Consider the following 22,687-nt stretch of genomic DNA (forward strand, 5'->3'; position numbering starts at 1 on the left):
ACAAAAAAGTCACATTATTTAAATATTTGAGCATTTATTAATTAGCTGACAGGACCATTCTCACGTTCATTAATGTAAAATAATCAGTGAACTTATATACAGTAAGCACAAAATGTTTTTCTTTTCATTTTTGGATGTTTTGTGAGATTCACCCTTCATGTTTAACAAAAAATGGATTGTTTTCAGTGTTTTGTAGAAGTATTAGAAATTAAGTGGAATTGAATTAGCATTTTAATGTTTTAGTTAGATAAAGTAATTTCGCCATGCTTTTGTTTTTGTTTTGTCAGTATTTTGGAGCGCTATGTGCAAGATCAGATCCCTGGTGCTAAAGTGATAGTGGAATCGATCGGTCCCCGGCGACACGGGGAAGGTTATGAACTTGAGGACTACACCAAATCAGACCTGCAGGTGTACGCCATCGACCCTCTCACCAACAGAGCCATCTCCAGACAAGAGCTCTTCAAGTAAGACAAACACACAGTCGCTCCTGATACCTTTAACAAAGTTTGGTACCAACATTTGGAAAAAGCCCCTTCCCTCCTCATCTCACCACCACTGCTTGATCTTTCTCTTCTTTACAAAACAACAGATTTTCAAAACCATCTAAACAGCTTATCAACTGATCCCTTGTAATTAGGCTATTTTACCTAATTTGACCAATTTTCTGTGATGCGTTTTCTGAAGGCCTGTAAGTAGTCCCTTATGCTCACCAAAGCTGCATTTGTTTGAACAAAAATACAGCAAAACAGCAACATTGTGAAATGTCATTACAGTTAAAAATAACTCTTTTCTATTTTAGTATATATTAAATTGAAATGTATTTCTGTGATGGCAAAGCATTACTCCATTCTTGATTTGGTGCTCAGAAAACGTTATCATTGTTGAAAACAGTTGTTTATTTTTAATTTTATGAATTTTTGAAACCGTTCAAAAGAACAGCATTTATAAAAAAAAAAAAAAAAACATTATAAAATTATGTCTTTGTCATTTTCGATCAATTTAATGCATCCTTGCTTAATAAAAATATTAATTTCATAAAAAAAAAAACACATATCTTACGGACCACAAAACTTTTAAATGGTTGAGTGAATTTTAATGTATTTATTTTTTTATTATATAATAAAATAAAACTTTTTGGCCATCATGACATGTCTCTATTCTACATAGTAGTAGAAAAAGAAAAGAAAAAACAGGATAAGAAAGGAAATGAGAAAAAGGAAATGAACTGTGTTTGTGAACAGCTGTTCTACAGGAAGCACCTGTCCTCTTCAGTTGAGAGGAGAAAAGCCCCCTGAAGTCCAGACACACAGCAATATGCTCATTTAAACTCTGCTGTGCCCCGTGACTCAGCAGGGAGACGCGTCTGTCACTGGGATCTAACACAAGTCATCAGGATTCTGTTCAAATATGTGTTTACGGAGTCAACGCGCATGTCACATTCATATTCACAAGCACAGGAGATTATGGACCACCTGTCTCATTCTGCCTTTCTAGACACACTTCTTACTATTATAATACATGTTTTATTTTGTTCACTGTTAGATGTGTTCTGCTCGTGTTTGTATCGCTACCAAAGTAGAGCAGCTGCCCAGATGAAAGTTTTATGCCCTAGAGGTTACTGGTAACATTTCTTCAGAGATATAAAGACATAAATGAAACAGCCGTTGACATATTGCACAGTGCGAGATGATTAGGAAGAATTTGATGATAAATATTTGAGCTCACAGTAAAATGCTCATGAACCCACAGAGAGCAGCCTTGCCTCGGCCAGTTCTTCTGGAATTTGCCGCTGGCTCTGACGTCTCTACTGTATTGGTTAAACATGAGCTATAATTTGTTTTGGGTGAATTTAACGGTCAATCTTTGGTCTCATTGATCTATTATTTGTTCCAGAAGAAATAGTTTTGGCGGAGGTCAAAGTCTCATAACTTTATACTTTTATAAAAATTTTATGATTTATATTAGAGCGCTGCCTTTGCACTTTTGACTGAATTGCCCAGCAACTTTTATGATGGCTGTTGTTGTTGTTTATTAAATGTTATTATTCAATAAGTAATATATAAATAATAGTAGTATTTAATAATAGTATTAAATAATAGTATTAAATAATAAACTCAGCGGTTTATGTCTTGCTTAACACACCTGATTCAGAAAATAAGCTTGTTAGAAGTGAGCTACGTGTATGAACTGTGGTCCGATAGAAATGATCTCTACACAGTGTTCATTGCTTCCTCCTCCCTGAGCAGGGGACGTTTGTCAAAATGATGATAAGATAGAATATGAAATAAACTAATTCCCTGACTTTAAGTTAGTCAAACTATTCTTAGCATCAACATGAAGATTTTATTTTAGCATTACTTAACCATTAAGATTGCTCAATAATCTGCTTAATGCTGTTCTTTAGACTGTGTTTGTTAATGTGTATGTATCTTCCTCAGACTGCTGAGTTTTTTCCACTCTTCTCCTTTCATATGTTCTGCTGGAGACAAGGTTGTTTTTTTCAGCTTTACAGTCAGAGGTCCACTTCAGCATTCACAAAAGTTCCCCTAACGAAACTAGTTTCTTTTTCCGGAATCCATCTGGTAACCCTCAGTGGTGTTTTGTATGGATGAATCCAGTCATCCTGCTGGTGAGAAGCCTATCGACTCGATACCATAAAACCAGGCAGCCATGGTTGAGCCTGTTCATACTGCGTGTCTGTAACAGTGTGAGTTAACGCTGTTTCTCTTCCTCCACAACAGGGATGTGATTCAAAGAGATGAAGGACTTGTGGGTAAAATCAGGGGTTAAACCTGGATCTAATGATCTAAAATGATATCCCATCATCTTTGATTTAGAAAAGGAAGAAAATATTGGCAGTTTGTTCGTCACGCCTTTCGGGTTCCCATGTGATTCAGTCCACCTTGGTTTGATCCACTCCTTTTACATTTAGTGAAACAGCAGATACTATACTGACATTGTATTTTATTCTGTTAGAGTGTGAGTCTAGTAATCAGCTTGATTTTTAATTCAGTTGTAGATAAAAACCTGTTGAATTATGGCAGTTTGACCTAAAAAAAAAATGAAATCTTCAACATTTATTCACCTACTCTATTTCTTCTGCAAAACACAGAAGGTGAAGAATGTGTCAACTATGGGACAAAAAATGATAAGTCATCTTCTGTGTTCCACTGGATTGATCTAATGGAATGTGGAGAATAAAAACACAGGAGTAAATGGGGTGTACATTCAGAATAGCAATAAAGTTACTTAGTCCACCTTGAAAATCAAAGTCTATTCATCCTCATTTCTTTAAAGCTGAAAGGAAACTCTTGAGATGTTGTGAAGCACATACATGTGTTTTTGCAGGTCTGTTTGAGCACTTGAATCAAATAAACGCAGTCTTTCATCTGTCTTTAAACCTGGTTAATCGAACAGTCTTGTTTACTAGGTGCTTCTGTTGAAGTGTTCTGCTGCAGCAGGTCTAATTGGTCTGCCGTGGATACTTATGAAGTACTTCACATGGAGGTCTATTTAAACATTATTGATCAACAAAGTGTCAACAAAGCCAAGTCTGTGGAGAAAAGTACTCTAGCTCTGCTTTGAAGTGGCACTGGTAATCAGCTCTATATCAAGATATTAAATAATAATACTTGATATTAGCACAGTTAAGCCATTAACACATGCGGGGGAGAATGAGGATTTCCATATCATGTTGCCTAGTAACTCTTATGGCGAACTGGAAAAGGTTAAATACAGCTGAATGGATGCTGCCCTCATTAGCAGGATTCTTGGCTTCTCTTCTCTGCCGAAGATGCTTTAGATTGACACTGAATGTTATCAACATATAACTGTCAATCATCTCAAGGCTGTCATAGTTACTACAGTATAAATATGCTGTAAATGTGACCAGAAATGTACAGAAATGTGCTTACTGTAAGGAACCTTACTGTGCAAGGAACCGATGGAAATTATAATTACACTATATATAATCACAGAGTTTTTTAAGTACATTTCAGATTCATTCCTACAGTTGATTTATTTTTATGTTTTTCCAATGTTAATATTATTAATATTTTTTATTTTTTTATTTTTTATTATTTTATTATATTATTTTTTCAGCATGAACAGCTTGAAAGTGTACATTATTTGTTTTATTATTTATATATATTTTTTTATTATTACAAATGTTTTTCAGTTTATTTCAGTTGCATCAGTACAGTTGTATTATTATTTTCACATAATAAATACATACTTTGTGGGGTTTTTATATGAAAGTTTTTTGTGATTATGATGTGCTTACTATACTTCGTATTTGTACTATAGTACTACATATTTGTGCAAGGAAAAGATCAAAATTGTAATTATTTTCTAATATGTCTGCTAAATCTGTGTTTGACAGGTTTCTGGATGGCAAGATTCTGGACATCAATAAAGAGTTCCAGCCGTACCTGGGCGAGGGCGGGCGGATTCTGGAGATCCGTTCTCCTGACATCGTGGCGAGTGTGAAGAAGGCTGCGCAGGCGGTGGGCTACACAGAGGGGGCGCTGCTGGCACTGGCCATCATCATCATTCTGTGCTGCATCCCAGCTATTCTCATCGTCATGGTGACATACAAACAGTGAGTAGAAGTTTCTTACAGCTGTAATTGACACTGCCTTTTTAATTGTCTAATGTCAGTCCCTAATGATAATCAGCCTCATAATTTGCATATTTCAGCTTTCAGCTCAATTAAATAGGGTTCCTGGGGGCCCTTAAATGTCTTTTAAAAAAATTTAGTTGTATTAAATTTAAGGCCATAAAAAGTCTTAAATGGTACAAGACGTAATTATGTCCTAATAATGACTTCAAGAGGTCTTAAATATGGGAAGGGAAAGAAAAGAATTGCCATATGGCTTAATGTGATGATTAAACTTCAAAAGACTGTGATTTCATTCATTAAATATGAGCGCTGCATGATTCAAAGTCAGGTGCTGCTCTGCTTTGTGCACTGCTGTTACCAGGGAAAACGCAATATTTCTGCCGTACCAAATGCGCCACCCACTGGCATAGAAAGAATTAGCTTTTTCCCATTTTGAATAGTTGAAAGATAACTAGGATTACGAGACTAGTAGACATTTAGCTAGAGGTTTAAACCATATTTTCCGGACTATAAGTCGCACTTTTTTTCATAGTTTGGCTGGTCCTGCGACTTATAGTCAGGTGCGACTTATTTATCAAAATTAATTTGACATGAACCAAGAGAAAACATTACCGTCTACAGCCGCGAGTGCTCCTGTAGTCTATACTTATAGTCCAGTGCGATGTTTTTTTCCTCATCAAGACATATTTTTGGACTGATGCGACTTATACTCAGGTGCGACTCATAAAAATACGGTATATACATATACATTTAACATATAAAGACAAAGTATTTATATGTTCTCAGAGCTACTATGAAAACACTGCAGTTCTGCAGTTGTACGTCTTTATTTGTAACCTCTACGGTTCTGAGAGCATAGTGGGGCAGGCTGAAATAACATGCACAGTAGGTAAGGGAGATGAGTATTGGATGCCAGGTATTAAAATGGCTTTTTTTTCAGTAATTAGCCATGCTAACAGGCTAATCTCCCAGCCAGCTCTGTGTGAAAGCAGATTAGTTATAAGCATTTGTGACATATCCCAGGCATTCGATCCATCCGTCACATCTCATGAATGCCCAGCATATGGGTCTGCTCTCCACACACAGCAGCTCTCTTGAGACGTGAGCATGGTCCTGACCTTCTCCACACACCAATGAGTCCGTCATCAGCTATTGTGTAAATACATAACAGATGGGTAATCACAGAGCGAACACAAACAGCTAAACACACACACCTACAGTATGTCTGTGAAGCTTGCTCTCTCGCAAACACACACACACGCATGACTGCATTTAGATGTTTTTACACATATTAAAGAGTTCATTGTGTGATTATGATTCTTGTATTAAAGGTGAAGTGACATTTGTGTCATTAGTTGGTTGTTTACAATATATGCAGGAGACACGTATAAGCTTATATAACACAAGATCTCACACTGTCTTTATAGAGTAATTGCATTCTGGTTAAATAAATAATATTGAGAGGATCACATCTTCGATAGCCTCCAGGAAGCCCAGGGTCAGGACGAGAGACTGTGTGGATGAAATACAAAGATGCGAAGGAGAATGGAGAGCTAGAGAGACAGAGAGGGGTTACTGCTGAGAGCTGTATTGTTTCTCAGCTGAGGAGATGTGGGATAAACCTGTGCTCTTATCACATTTTACAGTATGAATTATGCACACACTTCTGCAGCAGTATCTGCAAACAAAATGGACTGCATGGTTCAACACTACTAGCATTCTCTGGCCTGTGAAATTAGAATTTGAACTACCAGTCATCCAGTCATCTAAATTCTAACATTGTAAAAATATGAATTAAGATCATGATCTATTACAAAATGTGCTTATTAACCAAGTTAAATGCAGGATAGTTTGTTTGGTTGTTATTCTGGTTGAAAGTCTCTTCACATCCTGATAGCAATCACCAAGTTAAGTGGTCTAAATGTATTTAATGTAATCAGCTAATGTAATATGCTAATGCAGACCGAGTGAAAATGGAAATTATTATTGTAATCTTATGTGCTTGTACTCTAATATTTTGTCACCGGTGAATTTAGTGTTTTGGAGGAAGCAAAGCTTTGGAGAATGATTTGCAGGGAGGGTGGGATCTTATGCTTTCAAAGTTAGCTTGCCATTGCTAGCCTCTCCGAAATCTCCTACCATACCTTTAATGACAATTAACCACAATTGCAAATGGCTATTCATGTACCTAAAATAGTTTTGTTGTTGTTGTTTTGAAAATCTTTGGTTAGAAAATCCCTTTACATACAAGTAAACGGATATAATTGATAAATGGAACATTTTTTGATAATTTATTTTTATTTGAAATTATATATTTTATATAAATTGTTAAAAGTTTTCTTATAGTTTCATATTTAGTATTTTATATTATCATTTTTTTTTTTGGCAATATATTATACTATCCATTTTCTAAACCACTTGGCCTCTTTTGTCTGTGGGTAAATATTATATTATATTATATTATATTATATTATATTATATTATATTATATTATATTATATTAGTAAATAAACATTTTAAATTTACAGTCTTTTAATAATCATTACTTGTGTTTTTGTTTCATTATTCCTGTGCCTAATTATCTAACAACCCTTCTTTCCTCTTCCTCTTTCACTGCTCTTCCTGTCGCTGCATGTGGACCCTGCGCTCAGATTCAAAGAGTAAGTTCAAATTCTTTTTTGATGAATTATTTGTCACAGAGTGTGTGCCTCCGTACCCTCCTTATTCTGTTCATTCCTTTAAAACAGGAACATATGAGTAGAATGCATGAATTGAGATGAGAAGCAAAGGACGTACTCAGCTCTCTCTGATTCCAGCACAATAGCGATGCCTTTGAAATTGAACAGAAATTACTGGTTTGATGACCTCGTAGAGTACAAAGTGAGCTGGGTTCAGCTCCCTCCTAATAAAACACCTTATCTTAGTGTGAAAGGTGCTGAATAACCCATGATATTTTGCATTGCATGAATAAAAAGTTCTGGAACAGATCAAATGAGAGTTGCTGGAGCTCCAGACCTCTTATACTCCAATAATATAGCTGAAATGAGCCTTTTAAAAAGAATGAAACTCACTTTTTGGGGATGCTTTACAGGAGACAGGCTGAGTGTGCCAAAACCGCCCGTATCCAGATGGCTCTTCCTGTCAGCAAAACAACAGGAGGTGGCGCTCCAACCAATCACTACGAGGAGCTGGGAGACAGAGGCATGTAAGTTACCTGTCCTATGTAACACCTTCAACCTGACAACCAGACAGCAGAGAGATGGCTCAAAATATTTGTGTGTGTATCTGCAGGAAAATCAAGAATAGTTCACCTAAAAATTTAAATTCTGAAATAAATTTATCTCAGAAATTTCGGTAGTCATTCAAAACCTGTGTGGTCAAAAACTTTCTGTCTTTGAACACCACAACAATATTATGTACCAAAACAAGGACTAAAACAGCACCATAAAAGTAGTCCATAGTGCATTGTAAAATATATATATATATATATATATATATATATATATATATATATATATATATATATATATATATATATATATATATATATATATATATATATATATATATATATATATATATATATATATATATATATATATTAAGTTGTGAATAAAACAAAGATTATTAAGATTATTGAAGTATGTTTACAGTACAAGAAATGTGTATTTCAGTCTACTTTTAAAAATTCACAATGTATACCATTGCTTTGTAATTATTTTTGAAATGTATAACAAAACTGCTGCAAAGTGTGTGGTTTTTGCCACTCACTATAATTTGTGTGGACAAAAGCAGCATGAACATTTTGCTAAATTTCTTATTTCATAACTCATGGAGGAAAAATAGTCTTTCATGTTTGGAATGTCATGTGAGTGCAAATAATAGAATGACAGAATATAACATTTTTAGGTGAACTACCTCTTTACTGCCCTAATCTGGTTATTAATTTGCAAAAATAAAAGCTTTTCCTTTATAAAATCTTGCCATTCTCCAAAGTGAGCCTTTTTGACATCCCAAAGGTAATTGTGTCTTTGGTAAATTAGCTGTGTTTTTGGCTTACTAAGTCCTTCCACAGAGATGTTATCACTGGACGTGTGGGTTTGGTGCAGCAGGAGTCCATTTCCAAGCTAAAGGCTGTTTTTAAGTGGAATGAAATGTTGATAGATTAAAAGATTTTAACCGCAGAACAGCATCTGTGTCCCTCAGGTAAAGCTTTTTAAAATGCTTTTGATGCAATGCAATCAAAACAAATGCAGCTGCTAACACACACAGAGACAGTGGAAAAGACATGGTTTTGTATTGAATCCATTAGAAAAGAGGCTGAGATTGATGGACCGTGTTCCTGATCAGCAGTTTAATACTATCAGCAGAAAGGAACATCAGGATCTGTTTGCTCATTCTGTTCTTTTATTGGCTATTAATAATAACAGTAGTCTGTCAGCAACCTTAAAAACAGTATTTAAGGACCCTCATATCATATTTTTTTACATATAATTAACAGAAATTGCACCCCAAAAACAAAAGTTTTATATATATTTAAAATTTAATTTAAATTTGTAATTTTAAAATGTTACATTTTGGGGGGAATTTGTACTAGATTTTTTTTTTATATGTTGAAAACAATTTATTCCCCCATCCCCAACCCAAAGGGTCACACTGTACAATTTTCAAACTCGTCGGACTGAGTTGTTTTCACACTGCATGACTATCTGGGGTAGCATTCAGCTACTGCTGTGTTCACATTGCATGATGGATCAGTGACAGGGGGTTTCACATTGCATGACTTCATAATAGGCCTTCACAATCGCCGACAGCTCTGTCTGGTCCGCAAACAACATGTGAGAATGACATTACCATGAGAGCCCATGTGCGTCAGACCAGAGTTCTCGAGCGAGACTGGAAATTATAACAATGCACATTTCTTTAACATGTGTAATGAATGATTGAACAGACGAGTGGTTACTTTTCCTCTCTATTTAACTTTTACATGTATCTCTCAGGCCCATTTACGTCTGATGTTAACATGCATTTCATATCCAGAGAGTTTCCGGATATTATTTAGCTGGATTGCATTTATTCCTTGTGCTCCAGTGCTTTTCCATTGCGATTTGAATAGAGATCTATCCACAGAAACTGCCATTTATAAGTTACTTGCTTAGTTGTACTTTATGTGATTAAAAAGATGGTTGTGTATGCATTTACATCTGGTTTCTATTTTTGATTCGGTCACTGAAAAAAACATGTTAATACCAAATGTGAACAGGGTCTGTCTGTGTTATATTGTCATCATATCCATCTGTCTATATGTATTTTCCTCTCTTCTTTCATTCATTCTCTGCATTTATCAGGCTAGGACTACAGTGAGTAACATAAAATATGCTGCATTTCCCTGCAGTGCTCTTTCTTACACGCTTCTATCAGTGTATTTTAAAATCCTTCTTGGCTTACATTTGTGGTTCGTAGTTTAGTCCCTGTGTAACTGCTCTGCTAGTTTTCTACACCATTTAAATTTATGAAAAATTTAATTAAATAAATTAAAAATGTAAAAATGTATGCATTTAGCAGACGCTTTTATCCAAAGCGACTTACAGTGCATTCAGGCTATCAATTTTTACATATCATGTGTTCCCGGGGAATCGAACCCCCAACCTTGCGCTTGCTTGCTTGCTAGCGCAGTGCTCTACCAGTTGAGCTAGTTTTTATGTCACATTTTCTGTCGAATTGCATATTTAAAGGAACATTTTGATACTATTTACTTAAAAAAATGCACATACAATTCAAAGATAAGTATGTGTAGCTCTTTAGTGGATTAAAGCTTTAGTAGTTTTTCACTAGATAAGCCCTCGTCTCCTGGCTGTAGTTCCTCGCAGTTCTCTCCTCAAAGCAAACAAACACGCTTCTCACATCCTTCACTTTGAGACTCGCCGTTGTCACAGATCATCTTGATTGATGTTTGAACAAAGATTAACAGATTGAACAGATAGGGATTTCCGACTGATTTTTGAGTGCTAGTGTATGATCTTTGTGCTTCACAGCTGAAAATACACAATGTTGATGCCTGCTTGCATTCATTGTGTTATTCCTGCATTCCATGCAAAGTTGGATGTAGGGTATTCCTAATTAATATCTCAGACTGTCACATTATTCAAGGCTCAGATAGCAGTACAGTATATAAAGAAAAATGGATTTGTGTGTAGAGTTTTGCAATTCACCAAATTTGACTCATATGTTAAAGAAGGGGAATAGTGTTTATAGTTCAGCAAAATGGGTGTGTTTCAAAAATGGCGTTATGGAAATGTTTTCAAAACCTTGTTATCGTATTTTAGCTTTAAACTGTAAACATCTTTTTCTTGAAAGTTAATTTTTATGATAAGAATTGTGTAATGATTGTATTATACACAAAAATTAGGAACTTGAAAATTCAACTTTCTGAATCGAATGCAGCATTAGGACTAAGTATTAGTAAGACTATTTTAAGACTATTTGTCTCAGAAGTACTGACTGAGAGTATTTGCTTTAGCATCTTTAGAGCTAAATCTAAAATTGTGAGCAGATTTGTTTGGCCGAGCTCATTCAAAGTCCATTAAAGTGAAGGACTTTTGTGTAGTGGGTCATTAGCGCTCTGTCCTCCCATGGCTGTTCCTCCCTGTCTCTTTCCACACATGCTTAAGTCTTCTCTCATCTCACTTAATTTTCTCTCATGGGCTGCAGAAGGTGCCGAAAGTCTGTAATCGAGGAGGCGGATCGACAAGAGTCTCATAAGAGCCTTCACCTCTTGTGCTATTGCTGCTCACATACTATGTGGCGGATTCGAGGATGAGGGCTTTACGATGCTCTGCACCGGCAGGCACTCTGGGACCCTGCTGAATATAAGGAGCAAGAGCTGAAGGCGGGACTTAAGGACAGTAGGGAAGAACTTGATGCTGAAGTAGATCAAAGTGGTCAAAGCACAGAAATGAAGCTGTCGGTCCGAGAACAAGCCAGACAGTTTGAGCAGCAAGCTTTAGCCGAACGGACATCCAGACAGAGCTGGGACTCTTACGCATCTCTGGATCCAGATGACCCACTGCTAAGTGCCTTCATGTTCTCATCCAGTCCAATTTCTGTTGGCAAGGACATCCCACCCTGCATTATCATCACCGGGGGTGATGGCGAGACTCCTCCCGCACCCATGGCTCAGCGGCCGACTCCACCCGTCCTGAGGAAGTTCAGCCTTGTGAGATCACATTGGAATTCATATCGGACTCTCCAGATGGTCCACAACCCCCTCATCCTGTCCCATCCCACTCTTTTCTTTCTCCTCCACCTCTGCAACAGGACTTCACCCCACCACCAACCCCAACTCCTGTTCAGTCTCTAACTCCTACACCTAAACTAAGAGGGATCCTCAAGAGCAGGCCCAGATCCGCTGACAGCCATGACGTGAAAGATGACAGCAGCTGCAAAGGAGGAAGTTAAGACTCCATGACTGTTGTGCTAAAAGAGCCAGAGTCTAAACCGGGTGAAACAGACGACAGCTAATCAGAATCAAACTCTTCTGCTCATCCTTCAAACCAACCAATCCCAGTGGAATGAGAGATTCCCCCCACCTCAGCCCTTTATTTCTGATTGAACTCTGACACCTCCTCAATTTCATTACTTACTTTTTCATCTATTATTTCAAGGGCACTTTACTTTGAGAGCACTGTATAGTAGTACATTTCGAAGAAGGTCAAAAGCGTAGTGTTTCATGTGGCCAGCTTCAATGTGGCTAAGAGGTGTTATGCTGTTTTTATGTTATTAGCTAGTGTTTCAAAAACATTATTTTTCAAATAAATGCTGTTCTATAATATATATATATACAGTTATGATGCTGAGAATTCAGCTTTAATAGCACAAGAATAAACTACATTTTTAAATATATTAAAATAGAAACAGATATTTTAAATTGTAATAGTACAGTATTTCACAATAGTCCTGTTTTTTTTAATTATATTTCAGTTCAAATAAATGCAGCTTTGGTTAGAATAAGAACATCTTAGTGACCTACAACTTTTGAATAGTAGTGTATATTTTTCTACTTTTATTTCAATTATATATTTAGCTATATTACATAAATAAGACTGTCACTGTTTAGGAATATTTAGTGTTTAACTGGTGACACATGTTTCCTAGCAGGCAGATGTTGGTGTGAAGAGCTGTCATCAAGTTCGATGAGGATGGGCCTTATAATTAAAGATCAGATTTTTAATCCAAAAAAAAAAAGAAAAAAGGATGAACCGAATCATTTAATTCAGTAACCTGTACAGACTAAGTAATGTCAATGGAAAAGGAAGGTCATTTCAGAGGAAGAGCAGGTTATAAAATTTTTATTAAAGGTTCAGAAATTATTTTTTTTATTTTTAATAATGAACACTGGTAAATAATTCACAATAAGGAATATGCATTAAGAAAGTAAACAGGGTTGGTTTTGAAGGTTAAAAACAGGTCATTCTTTATATCTTTCTCATTTATTCACCTCTATCTCTCTTCCCTGTTCTTTCACTCTCACTAACCCTTTTTAAAAGCTGTCTAGAGTGCCAGATCTCCAGAAGCTCTCCTGTCTCGGTTAGGTCCTGCAGATGTGTTTGCCCTTTCAGAAACTCAAACAGACAAGAATCACATAGAGATTAAACAATACAGCTAATCGTTTCTGTGGCACATGGCATGGGGACGTCTGCTATGCCGTTCCCCACTGAATTCACCCCATCAGGCACGCAGTCAGTGTCTCTCCATTCAGACAAACTGCTCCTACAATATCTTAGCAGGGATGTGCAGATGGCATCTCCCTCGTCTGTATCGAGAAATCTGTTTGAAATCTGTCATCATCCCATAAGCAAATGCACTCTGATTTGCTATTGTCTCATCTTCGGTTCTGAAGTGTGAAGGCATTTTTGAAGTACACACACACACAAAAATAAATCAGTTAATTAAAAAGTTATAGTAACGAGTACATAGAAATGAAATGAAATTACAGTTGTTTAAGGAAGCCATGTTTCTGCCATCAATACAACAAAATATTGCAAAGGTAATTGCAACTTCTTATCTCACAATTCTCACTTTGTTGCTTGCAATTCTGATAAAAAATAATAATTTGTGAAATATAAACATTAATATACAGACAGACATGCATTCTTGTGAAGACCGTGATGTCTTAAATGAATGGTTTTGGAAGGACATGAGGACAAATGCATCTTTACGAAAATTGCAATGTGGTGTGATCTGTGAAACGCAATTTTTTTTTATTTAATTTTTTTATATATAATGTATCAAATTAACTATTGATTTGCTATTAAAAAATGCCAAATAAAACACCATAATAAGATCTATTTTAAAAGATGAAGTGCTGAGATGAAGTACTTTCATTTTCTAGAGCAGGAGAGATTAGTTTTATTTTGTGTGGTGAAGCAGGTGATATGAAAGGAGATGTGTTATGTGCCCCCCTGTCCTTCTGAGACCCTTCATTCAAAGTAGTCTCACATAATAGTCTCCACAAGACTGCAAGTCTATTTTTTGTATTCATAGAACAGAGAACCAGCCTTTTTTGTTTCTGAAGGACACCTAGAGAGAAGTCACTTTCCTCCTACACCCACACACACACACAAACACTCATGCACACACATATCCCATATCACTCATCTGCCATTCTCATTCAGAATGTGTGGGAAAGATGTGTTTGTGTGTGTTTGACGGCTATTTTTTTACTTATTCATGTGAAACAGAACATGCACCCTCAGAACATGCCATTCTGTGCATCTTAATTTATGGGGTTTATTAATCATGTTAGGAACATGTCCAGTGGCATGTTTTCTTCTTCTTCTTATTATTATTATTTTATGTAAGTTATGTAAGTTTTGAGGACGCTTCTTCAGGTGTAGTTCATTTTGTGGGAAAATTTTGTTGCAAACTATGGCCAGGCACACACACACACACACACACACACACACACTGGTTTCAATGCCTTATTTGGTCATTCCATGCGTGTAATGGTTTTTATACTGTACAAATTGTATTTGCTATCCCCTTACCCTAACACTACACCTAAACGTACCCCTCACAAGAAAACTTTTAGCATTAGCGGGTTTCATTCTTGGCCCTTGAGAGATCTCTCAAATGGAACTTTCCTGGAAATTTTGTTAGTGTATGATTTTAAAGCAACTGCATTAAATATAGGTTGTGCATGAGTGTGAGTATGTGTGCATATGTTGGTTTACCATTCGTCAGAAAATGACTGATTTGGAAAAAAACTGATTAACATGCTTTTGAAGTCATCATTGTAGGTAAAACTGCTTGTGTCAGGACTATCTGTGCCATTTCCCCAAGTGCATTTTTATCTTTGAAGTGTTTTCCCATTTAAATGTGGTGTTTTCATTCTGGTCCAATGATAAGAGATGACAGCAAGTGTTGAAATGCTTTCTGTATGATAAAAGTGAGTCAGACTTTACAAGAACAAGTCTAAAATCACTTAGCTAGTCAACAGATGTTCTTTACAAGAATTTTTTCCTGTCTCTTTCAGCAGGCGTGGCTTTGGCAGAGAGGTGAGTCTTTTTTGTTTTTTTTACATTTCCTTTGACCTGATCGCTATTTCTGTCACTCATACACTAACTGAAACTGCATGGATATGAATAATACCTCATGGCATCATGATGATGACTTTTAGAACTAGATTTGACAAAAAATCCAGTTCTGTGTAGTTGGTTTAAAGGGATAGTTCACCCAAAAATCTGTCGTTAACTACTCACCCTCATCTTCGGAATATAAATGAAGATATTTTTGATTAAATCCGAGAGCAGTTACTCCACCCATTGGGAGCAACACAACTACCACATTCAAGAAAATGCTCTCTGATTTAATCAAACAATTTATATTAATTCGTGTTCCGAAGATGAGGGTGAGTAATTAACGACAGAATGTAAATTTTTGGGTGAAACTATTTCTTTAATATATAGGCCTTTATTAAGTCGAAGGTAAGACTGCCCTGTTCGCTTGTCACTTCAGGCTGCCATTAGTGCCTTGTGAGAGGCTTACATTGGAATCTCAATGAGATGAAAGGAGCAAAAGAAACTTTGCCATTAAACTTACATTTGCACCCCACTAAGGAGTGTAAATTGATGAGTCATGTCTTTTCTCAGTTCAGCCCGCACACATAATTTTGCAGTGAGAACATGTCACTTCAGTGTCTAAGTTGCAAAGTTAATGCATATAGGTTGCATATGCATGCTGTCAAACACAACCTTTTCTGACCTTTCAAGCACTTTAGCTCTTAAAGTTGGGTTTGTTTCTTTAGATGGAACATTTTCCTTCATCCGCATTTCTGTCATTATCTTCCTCACCAGGAGCCCCCCCCCCCTGTTTTTATTGCACATCTTTTTGCCGTCATGGTCTCTGTCTCTGTCATTTTAAATGCAGCAACATCTTTTCTTGCTGTTCCCTTTGTCTTTGCCTTTTATTCTGTGCTGCCTCTCATGTATTCTCTCTTAGTGTCAAATCTTTTTTCTCCTCTCCGTCTTCTCTTTGTGACTCTGCCAGCAGCAGCAGCTGTTGAGACCCTCTCTGCTCCGGCCTGAGGTAGCATCTCTGTTTTTTTTTTGGGTGCTTTTCCTTAGTTTTCCTTCTCGTGTATTGACAAATCTTCCTAATGTTACTGATGTCCAAATGTTTATTTTTAAAGATCCGATGACAAACATTTAAGTTTTGGTAGTTTAAGTTGTTTCGCTTTAAGGTCACACAAAATCTGTTTCAAGTTGGATATACGTCAAAGGAGACAAAACTGCACTCGTCAGGCAAATTCATGGGGGCTTTAATCGCTAAATAATACAATTTACCTGAAAAAACTTTCGTCATTTATTCACACTCATGTCCACTCAGTCCATGATACTTTAACTTTGTTCTTTTGAACTTTATATTAATCAAAGAATCTTGAAAAATTGTTTCAACAAAAATTGTAAACAGCACAACAAAAACGTAATTTTCACCATTGATAATAATAATAACAACAGCAACAACAATGTTTCTTGAGCATCGAATAAGCATATTAGAAGGATTTCTAAAGGATTGTGATTCTGAATACTGGAGTAAAAATTTAATTTTTAAATATATAAGTCATTTTGAAATTGTAATATTATGTTTCATTTAAAATGTGTATCAAATAAATGATCAGCTTGATCAGGTGCGAATAAGAGACCACCAAAAAAAAAAATAATAATAATTTTGGACGGTAGTCTAGATGTTGATTTATATTAAATTATTTAAATTAAGTTACAGTAATGAGTGAACAAGCACACAGAGTGCTGGAAATGTTATTGACTGTATCAATTGTGCACCAAACCCTGACTTTTTAGTAGCCTGTGTGAAGCTAAAGTCTGACATCTGTTTTTATGTTTGCATTTTAGGCCCTCTCCATGGAATCGGGTATCGACCCCCAAGACTACTATAGCTACGATCAAGGGTACGTTTCAGTGTAGATACAAGGCTAGTGCATATTTGTTTTAGACTGAGTTTGTGTATTTCAGATGTTTTTACATCCTCTCTTGAAGTTGAAATATGTTATTTCTGCCCCCTTAGCTCTCTTTTTCTGTCTCTCTTCCATGTCTTTTGAATTTCAATCATCTTATGCTCACTTCTTCAGTATTTTCAGGTTTCAGGTTTAACGTCAGCCCATCTAAGGAAATGCTGGAAGCTTTGATGAGATGAATATGTCCTCACCTCCACACAGCCATCTTTAGCTAAGCTCAGTGGATTCATTTAGTGAACCGCATGTTGGCTAGTGGGACTTTCAGAGATCAGACTCAAGTGTAATGGCATCCTCTATTATGTTCGGTAGTCATTCAATTTTTGTAGCAAGAGGAGCAGCAGATGGTCTTAAAGGCCTCCGTTGTGCTCTGAACATCAGCTGTGTGAGCACCACAGAACAGATGATGTGCCTTAACAAGATCTCTGATGATAGACTTCTTGAGGTCTTATTTAACATTTTAAAATGGTTGCACATAGTCTAGTCAGAATTCCAGTCATGCTAAAGTACATAATATAAAAATATATAATTATTAAGAATTATTTTCTTGAGAATCCCCCTAAAAACTTTTCTCTAATTCCTTTGAATATCAAGGTTTCTTTGTCCATAGTCAAAGCCATTGAGAAAGAAGGATGGCTTTGATTCCACAGACATCAGGTGGAGAGTGGGAAAGATAAATGTTGCACTTCTGTCAGGCTGAACTGCACCTGCTATCAGAGAGACCCAGCCTGCTGAAGTTCCAGGGCTATTTAGAGAGCTTAGGAATCTTTAAATGGGTTTCAGCCTTTAATCCCTGGATCACAGGGTTTGTTTGTCCTGCGTGGGTGGATCTACACATGGGCTGATGTTGATTGCAAGTGTAATGAGGCATCTGTTTTAGCTTTCCCATCTTCAACAAGTGCACCTATTGTCCAGTTTTCTTCTAAGCTACCTGCTATAGCTCAGTAAACTCCCCACTGGAAGGGTTTCAGGACAAGCACGGCGGATACAACTCGAGCCACTTTTTGAGCATTTATTGAGCACACATACACAGCTCGTCATATGTGACGTTTAGCTCGTCAGTTAACTAGTCACTATAGATCGCTAGGTTGTAAACCTGCAATGAAACAAAACAAACATCAGAAAGAACTAATGAAATGACACGATCATGCGATATTATTTTTAGATCTGAATTACTAGCAATGTCAGTTTACAGACACTTACCGGCAAGCGTACCAGTCCTGATCAACGACAGAATGAAAATGAAAAATAAAGGCGGCGCCTGTGCACTCACTAACTACGCATGTACAGATTCACAATCTGGTGACTAGGAATGATAAGAGGCATATCTGCGACCTAGTAATATTAGAACATATATAAATAACATAAATGTGCTTGCATTTAGAATAAGATGGTAAATGTATACATTTTCCTCAAATACCCAGGAAAATAAAAATAACATCCATCACTTGAAATACACATAAACAAACAGTAGTGACACCTGCTGGAAAGTTCTACACCTCCCACTTGGCCTACTGATTCTAAAATCCAAGTAGGCCATCCTAACCAAACAATTCCCTTTTAGACATAACATTTCTCCATAACCATGCAAATAACATTGCATACTTCCAAATGAATAAACATATTACGTTATAACATTAATACTTATATCTTCAAGATGGTTTTAATGTCTGAAACAACACAAATTGTTCTTGATGACATAACAACCTCCTTTACCGAAACACACTACCAGCCTTGAGGAGGATGGTAGTGGGGAAAGTCTTGATCCTTCTCCGAAACACACCATGGTGGGGAACCTTTACCGAAACACACCATGGTGGGGATCCTATACCGAAACACACCATGGTGGGGATCCTATACCGAAACACACCATGGTGGGGATCCTTTACTGCTCCTCCACTGGAAGCAGAACCACCAACCTTCTAACATCCCTGTGGAGAATGGTGGAGGGATAGTTGTCCTCAACTCGGTTTCTCTTGGATTGCCCACCGGAAACTGGACAACTTCGACATGTTGCCACTCTCACATCTCGTACTACACCCCTCGCATCAGGACACACTTCCACGACTCGACCCAGCCTGAACTGGCCCCTCAGTGCGTTCTGATCAGCTAACCATACCAGGTCACCCGCTGCAACATTTCTAGCAGGTGCATGCCACTTTTGCCGGATGTAGAGGTTTGGACCTGCCAGCTGACTCCAACGCTTCCAAAACTTATTAACCTCAATCTGGATTGTTCTCAGACGCACAACGGGGTAAGTTGGATACTCAAACCCTCGTGAGTCCCCACTGGGTCCTGCACGACCAAGCAGAAGTGAGTTGGGAGTGATTACTTCCACGGTCTCGTCTTGTACCTGAGCTCTGGCACCGATAGGTCTCTCATTCGACAGATTAGCAGCCAGGTACAGAAAGGTTTGGAACTCTAGCGCTGTCAGATTACATCCCTTGCCAACACTACTTAACGCCCTCTTGAGTACACGAACTGCTGCCTCAGCTGCTCCATTTCGATGGGGAGAGTCTGCCGGGTGAAACACCCATGTCCAATCGGTTCCTTCAACTACTGCTTTCCTCTGGACCTGATCCTTGTCAATGTTACTTAGGAACTCATAAAGCTCCTGTAATACTGGTTTGGCACCCATAAAGTTGGTCCCTTGGTCCGACCAAAGCTTTCTTGGGTGACCCCTGAGAGCTGTGAAGCGCTGGTATGTTTTCAGGAATCCTTCCGTCGACAGATCTTCTACAATGTCAGCATGTACTGCTCTTGAAGCTATACAGCTGAACACCACACCCCAGATTTTCATCTCCGTTCTTCGTTTTACAGTATCTTTAACAACATAGGGACCGAAAAGGTCTAATGTTGTAAACTCGAATGGTGCGGCTGGTTTAGTTCGTTCAAGGGGAAGTTCACCCATTACCTGTTTACACATTTTTGCTTTGATCTTCCGGCAATGCATACAAGAATCAACAACATTTCTGGCAATCCTTGAACCCCTTATCACCCATGCTTTAGATCTCACACGGAGGTGTGTGCCAGCAACCCCTTCGTGGTTAGCTTCATGAGCCTCTCTCGTGAGAAGAGCGCTAATCCATGCCTTGTAGGGAACCAAAGGTACACCAATCTCTCCCTGGGTCAAATCCTGGACTCTACCATGACATCTCAGGAGCCCTGAAGCCCCATCCCTGCTTACAACAAGCCTGTTTAGCGTGGTCACAGGAAACATAACTCCATTTTGGGCAGCTAAGCACAGGTCTTGGAATGCAACTTCGCGTTCCTTAACTGTCAATACTGCCTCCCACTTTGCTGGCTTGGAGGCCCTGCGTACACGGGCCAACCACTTCCTTACAGCTCTGCGGATATAACCAACTATTCCACAAAGTCTAGTAAGAGAACTGCACCTTGTTGGATCCACTTGGTCTATGAGTGCGGCTCCCCACAGAGTCTCCTCTTCCTTAGTCTCAGTTAAGGTAACTTTCTTCCCTTTTTCAGAGGACAGTGAAGCCCCGCTTTCTCCATCTGTGACTATTGGATCTTCACCACCAAGACTGCCAAGATGTAACAATTTCTTGGCTTGAACTCTGGTAAGGACTGCTGAAAAGGCTTTTCTCTGGAGCTTACTCACTACCTCTCTTGCATCAACTGCCACTTCTGAGGCTGACTTTATGGGCCAATCCTCGACTGGATCAGAGAGAAACTCGGGACCTTTCTGCCACACAGAATTCTCACCCAGCAGATCAGGAGCGCACCCTCTTGTGACTAGATCAGCGACGTTGACTTTGCCTGGTATCCACCACCAGTCAGTTACAGGTCCAGCCTTCTGAATTTCCCCGATTCGGTTCGCAAAAAATGTCTGGAAACCATAGCTCTCTCTCTGGATGGCTCCAAGCACCGTCTGACTGTCAATGAAATGATACCACTTCTCTACGTCCAACCGTCCATGCTTCAACATGTATCCTTTCAGACGTGTGGCAAAGACAGCCCCACATACCTCTGCCATAACTGCATCACCTTTCTGGTTGAGAGGAGTTAACTTGGCCTTTGACTCCACTAGCCGAGTGACTACACCATTTGATGTCTCCCATCTTAAGTAAAGTACTGCACCATAGGACTCACAGCTCCCGTCAGAAAATGTGATTCCCCAGGGTCTATCTTTCCAGCCAGAAGGCGTAAGGCTTCTGTAGAACTTAATACTACTCAGACGAGCGTACTCCTTGAACAGATCAATTGCCTTGCCTCTGAGCTCGTCAGACAGAGGTTCATCCCAGGTATCCTTAGTAAGCTTACCAGCTTCCTGGAAGGCTCTTCTCACAAGGATTACTCCTTTCTGCTTCACAGGAGTTACTAGACCGATCGGGTCATACAGTCCAGCGATTTGACTCAGTAGAACACGACGAGTAAGTGGGTTTGGTGTTTTTACTTCTACTTCCCCTTCAGTGAGGTCAATCTCAGTTCTCATCTTCTTCTTCCTACTGGAGAAGTTGATAGAGACCATCACAAAGAGTTTGTCCTCTTGCACAAGGTAACCAACCCCCAGGGCTTTGTTATCTTCCTCCCTTAACTGGTTGGGTAAAGTCAGAGTCATGGTTCTGGACTTGGTCTCTTCTCTCCTCCCACTTTGACCACACCGGATCCAAGGCTTGAGGTAGAAACCTCCTGTTCTTAGTATCTTCTCCACTCCCTCTTGAATCTTGTTTAGACGGTGTGGGTCATTGTGGGATGTGAGGAGATCATCGACATAGGAGTCTTCCTCGATTACCCTTCTTTCCTCCTTCATCTCAGAGAACTGGGGTAACTTTGCGGTCTCTCGCATGGCAACCTGCGCAATACATCCCGCAGGTTTATCCCCCATGTTCACCCTCACGACAGCGTAATCTTCAATCTCATCCTCCGGTGAGTCCCTCCATAGGAATCGATGCACATGGACTTCCTGTTCCTCCAGCCAGACCGAATTATACATCTTGGTGATGTCTCCGATGGCTGCATGTTCTCCCACCCGAAATCTAAGGAGCACCGCTCTGATGGGATTTAAGACATCTGGGCCCTTAAGCAAAATACTATTCATACTGACCCCTCCAAACTCCTGGCTACTGTTCCAGACTAGTCGTACTGGCGTAGTTACTGAATGGGGGTTTGGGGCTGTTAGGTGACTCACCCACCACACAGCACCCTTCCAGCTGTCCATAACATCCTTAGTGAGCTTAATAGCAGCTCCCCTCTCTACCATCTCGTGGACTTGCTTCGTGTAAGCTTCTTTCCACAGAGGGTCTCTCATGAGCCGCTTCTCCGTTCTCAGGAATGTTGCTTCCACAGCCTTTCGGTTGTTAGGAAGAGAGACTGGGTTTTCCATCCAGGGATACTTCGCATCCCAGTGGGGCTGGTCGCTGTGCGCATCTCCCTCTCTGAAGGTTAGACCTGCCTTTATTATCTCCAGCTCTTTTTCATCAGCTAGGGACATCTCCTTTCCTCCCGGCGAGCACTTTCCACAGCGACATCCTCCACAGATAGGATCACAGGCAGCACCGATGCTGTCCCACTTTAGC

The 22,687-nt window shown here is 38.6% G+C and overlaps 1 protein-coding gene across 1 annotated transcript in view; it reads left to right on the top strand.

Annotated features, from left to right (window-relative positions):
* LOC128026575 (protocadherin-15-like) overlaps window positions 1-22,687 on the top strand; it is a 174,287-nt gene that overhangs the window by 141,773 nt on the left and 9,827 nt on the right. The window contains exons 29-35 of the mRNA XM_052613836.1: window positions 288-464; window positions 4,382-4,600; window positions 7,273-7,281; window positions 7,713-7,826; window positions 15,156-15,177; window positions 16,169-16,207; window positions 17,032-17,087. Coding sequence (XP_052469796.1) covers window positions 288-464; window positions 4,382-4,600; window positions 7,273-7,281; window positions 7,713-7,826; window positions 15,156-15,177; window positions 16,169-16,207; window positions 17,032-17,087 — 636 coding nt within the window. The remainder of the gene's footprint in view (window positions 1-287; window positions 465-4,381; window positions 4,601-7,272; window positions 7,282-7,712; window positions 7,827-15,155; window positions 15,178-16,168; window positions 16,208-17,031; window positions 17,088-22,687) is intronic.

The sequence above is a fragment of the Carassius gibelio genome, chromosome A13 (genome assembly GCF_023724105.1).
Source record: "Carassius gibelio isolate Cgi1373 ecotype wild population from Czech Republic chromosome A13, carGib1.2-hapl.c, whole genome shotgun sequence".
NCBI classification, from domain to species: Eukaryota; Metazoa; Chordata; class Actinopteri; order Cypriniformes; family Cyprinidae; genus Carassius; species Carassius gibelio.